The 4,266-nt window shown below is 38.8% G+C and overlaps 1 protein-coding gene across 1 annotated transcript in view; it reads left to right on the forward strand.

The window, feature by feature from the left end:
• The window catches only part of LOC123511053, a 43,060-nt gene extending 39,155 nt beyond the window's left edge, over nucleotides 1-3,905 (forward strand). Inside the window, exon 5 of the mRNA XM_045266668.1 lies at nucleotides 2,918-3,905. Coding sequence (XP_045122603.1) covers nucleotides 2,918-2,993 — 76 coding nt within the window. The 3' untranslated portion in view covers nucleotides 2,994-3,905. The remainder of the gene's footprint in view (nucleotides 1-2,917) is intronic.
• Nucleotides 3,906-4,266: the final 361 nt, after the last annotated feature.

The raw sequence follows: 4,266 nt of genomic DNA on the forward strand, positions 1-4,266 counted from the left end.
TCCTTCTTCCTTCTTAACTACCTTTACCACATCCTCCTCCTCTCCTCCTTCCTTCCTTCCTTCCTTCCTTCCACTCCCCTCCTCCATCCGTCCCTACCGCTTACACACACACATACACTCTCACACGCACCTCTCACACGCACCTCTTCCTCGCACCTCACACACTAACCCACATCGTCTTAAGTACAGCAGTGTTGCGTGTGTGGCGGGCAAGTGTGAGGAGTCAGTCACCTTTGCCTAACGCAGTGCTGGGAGAAACTTGACCTGTCCGCACTAAGATTGTTCTCGTGTTGGGAGTGATGTGTTGGCTGGCTGGCTGGCTGAGTGGATGGGGTGTGTGTGTGTGTGAGGGGGATAGATTGACTAGTAGGTGGGTGTAAAAATTGGGTAGATTCTTTAATGGTTGGTTATGCAAGGTTAGGTTCGCCTGGTTAGTTTGGTTAGGTTAGGTTAAGTAAGGTGAGTTAGTGTTAGTCAGTGAGTCGTTTAGTTGGTTAGTTAGTCTTACAGTTAGTTAGTCAGTGAGATGAATGGAGACATGCTTACATATATACATACATACACACATTAACAGACAAACATTGGAATAAACACCAAAGCAAAAAAGAAAATACCATAAGTTTTTTCCTCACATAATACTAAAGATAGTAAAACACACAAGGGCTTCTACACACACACACACACACACACACACACACACACACACACACACACACACACACACACACACACACACACACACACACTGCTCTGAATATATCCCTACACTCACCATATATACATTACACCCTCCCTTTCCCCCACATCACCTTGTCACTGTCACTGCTATTACCACCACCACCACCACCACCACCACCACCACCACCACCACCACCACCACCACAATTATCACTGCCTTCATCATATCTGTCCTCTTCCCTCTCCTACTACCACCACTACCACTACTACCACTACCACCACCACCACTACCACTGCCTCCATCATATGTCATCCTTCCATTCTCTTCCTTTTTATCCTACCGTCTCTTCATTTCATTTTTATTACCACCACCACCACCACCACCACCACCACCACCACCACCACCACCACCACTATCACTGCCTCCATCATATCTGTCACTCGTACGTTCTCTTCCTACCCTTTCCTCCCTTCCCTCTCTTCTCCTCCTCCAGTCTCCCCCTCCAGTCATGCAAATAAGTACTTCCGTGTCTGATGAAGGGAGGTGCATGATGATTCTGACCTGTAATCATACTAATGCTCCTGTTTGGATGAAAAAAGAGGTTATGTACTTGCCTATATACTTCTTGTTCTTTATCTGTATTTTATTTTATTGTTTCTATGTATTTAAAGATAAGGCACAGTGGTAGTGTATGTTTAAAGATTAGACTGTGTGGTTGTAAATGTGTATGTGTGTATGTGTGTGTGTGTTTGTATGTGTTTATGTATGTTTTTAGCCCCCTTCAGTACCATGCCGCGATTTCCATATTCACTCTGCTTACTATTTGGTGATTCTATACAGCTTCAGAAACTCATGTGGGGGGTTACAATAGTGAAGACTTTGGCCATTAATCTTCTGACCTCCATAGACCCTTGCTAATGTCAATAAAATGGTCTAATCGTACACAAAACTCAAGGTGAAGAAAATGTGTCCCAGTACTGAAGGGGGTTAAAGATTTGATTCAGTGGTAGTGTGTGTGTGTGTGTGTGTGTGTGTGTGTGTGTGTGTGTGTGTTTGTGTTTGTGTGTTTTCAGTGAGTGTTTTTAATCTTTTTTTTTTCCTGGTGATGTAAAGAAATATGTTTTGTAGTTATGAAGGAGTGTTTAGATCTCTCTCTCTCTCTCTCTCTCTCTCTCTCTCTCTCTCTCTCTCTCTCTCTCTCTCTCTCTCTCTCTCTCTCTCTCTCTCTCTCTCTCCTCCCCAATTCCTCGAGAAATATTAAGCTTTTATTAATCCATTTTGATTCTTTTTCTGGATATTTTGTAGCTAACTTTTTTTTTTACCCTTTTTCCTTTCCACCTTTTTTATTCTTCTTTATTCTTCCTCTTCCTCCTTCGTACTTTTCTGTAGATATATAAAAATGGCTGTGAGTTTAGTGAAGTTAGAGTGACAGGAATGTGCAAGAGAGAGAGAGAGAGAGAGAGAGAGAGAGAGAGAGAGAGAGAGAGAGAGAGAGAGAGAGAGAGAGTAGAAAGGTGCAATATAATTCGAAAGTTAGTAAAAGTAAAAATGTAAGATGTAAAAAATATTCGTGTATGTTAATTAGGTGTGTTTGTTTTAGTGGAAGGTAAGATAGTATTATTATTATTATTATTATTATTATTATTATTATTAGTAGTAGTAGTAGTAGTAGTAGTAGTAGTAGTAGTAGTTGTAGTAGTAGGAGTAGTAGGGGTAGTAATAGTAGTAATGGTAGTAGTAGCAGTAGCAGCAGCAGTGTAGTAGTAGTAGTAGTAGTAGTAGTAGTAGTAGTAGTAGTAGTAGTAGTAGTAGTAGTAGTAGTAGTAGTAGTAGTAGTAGTAGTAGTAGTAATAGTAGTAGTAGTAGTAGTAGTAAAGAAACACATATAATAAAAAAAGAAAACAGACAAACAATTAAGTCATTACAGACACAAAAAAAAAAAAAAAAAAAAATGAAATATACCACAAGACAACCACAGAAAGGTAAGAATGTCAGAACGTACGTAAGTCTGTTTCTCTGTATGTATGTATGTATGTATGTATGTATACGAGCAACTACACATGTAAATACACACACGCACATGTAGGTAAAAAAAAAAAAAAACTAGTATACATAAACACGTGTATGTATGCCACGTAACAATAATAATAATAATAATAATAATAATAATAATAATGTGTCCCAGAGCATCGTAACCCACACACCGTAACGCCTCCTTCCCGTCCCTCCATCCTGCAGAGACCCTATTGAAACATCCTTCCAAGAGGCTGAGCTGCGCGACCACCGGCATCTGCAGCAGCGGGGCGGGGAGTGACAGCGGGCGGCGGGGCTGAGGGCGGGGCTGCAGCGGGGCATCAGGGGGCTCAAACAGGGGCTGGAGGGGCTGAGGGAGGCGCGTCATCGGAGGAGGAACAAATAGCACAGGTTGATGAGCTTCTTCAGGAGGGAAGCTTGGGTCTGATGCTCTGATGATCCTTTTTTTTTTTTTATACCATTGTGATTATTTTGTTATTCTGTTACTGGACAAATTTTTTATTACTGTTTTCTTTATATAGTGTTCAGATACTACATTCTCTCCATATGTTGTGTTCAAATAGCACACGTTAATCGGCTTCTTCATGAGGGAAGCTTGATCTGATGCTCTGATGTTCCTTTGTGCTTATCTTTAGTGACTCTTTATTACCGGATTCATTTTTTTTTTATTACTTTTCTCAGTTTATAGTGTTCAAATAGTACATTTTCTCCATATGTTGTGTTCAAATAGCACACGTTAATCGGCTTCTTCATGAGGGAAGCTCGATTTGATGCTCTAATGGTCCTTTTGTGCTTATTTTTAGTGATTTTCTTTTACTGGATCCATTTTTTTTACTACCGTTTTCTCTAGACTATATATATTGTGTTCAAATAGCACAGGTTGATGAGCTTCATGAGGGAAGCTCGATCTGATACTCTGATGATGCTTTGTGCTTATCTTTAGTGACTATTTGTGTGCTCATTTTTCATCACTGCTTTCCTTATACAGGGTGACGGGAAATTAAGTTAACGCTATTATGACAGGAAGTGAAAAATGGTTAATATATTTTTTTTTTTGACTCACTCTGTTTATTGAGTTTTTGTCTTCATGTTTGAGTATTCTTCTCTTCATTTATTTATTTATTCATCTTTTTTGTGTACCTTTTTTTTGTGTGTGTTTATAAATTATTTTCTTTTTCTTTTTTTTTATCTCAGCTCGTATTTTTGCTTTTACTATTTTTTTCTAATTTGTTTCATTTGTGTAATTTCTTCTTTTTTTTATTTGTGTATCTTTTTATTTGTCTATTTCTTTATTTATTTGTTGTGTATTCTCGTTATTCATGTTATCTGTTCAGTGTTTTAAGTGTGTGTTTTTAAAGTCTCTATTTTGGATTTTATTCAATTTTTTTTTCACTGTAAAAGTCTTGTTTCTCTACGTTTTATTTTATTTTTTTAGTCTTTTCCTTGATTGCTTCCTAAATCTCTCTCTCTCTCTCTCTCTCTCTCTCTCTCTCTCTCTCTCTCTCTCTCTCTCTCTCTCTCTCTCTCTCTCTCTCCTTTGCCATTTCCTTGAT

Source organism: Portunus trituberculatus, chromosome 31 (genome assembly GCF_017591435.1).
Source record: "Portunus trituberculatus isolate SZX2019 chromosome 31, ASM1759143v1, whole genome shotgun sequence".
Classification (NCBI taxonomy): Eukaryota; Metazoa; Arthropoda; class Malacostraca; order Decapoda; family Portunidae; genus Portunus; species Portunus trituberculatus.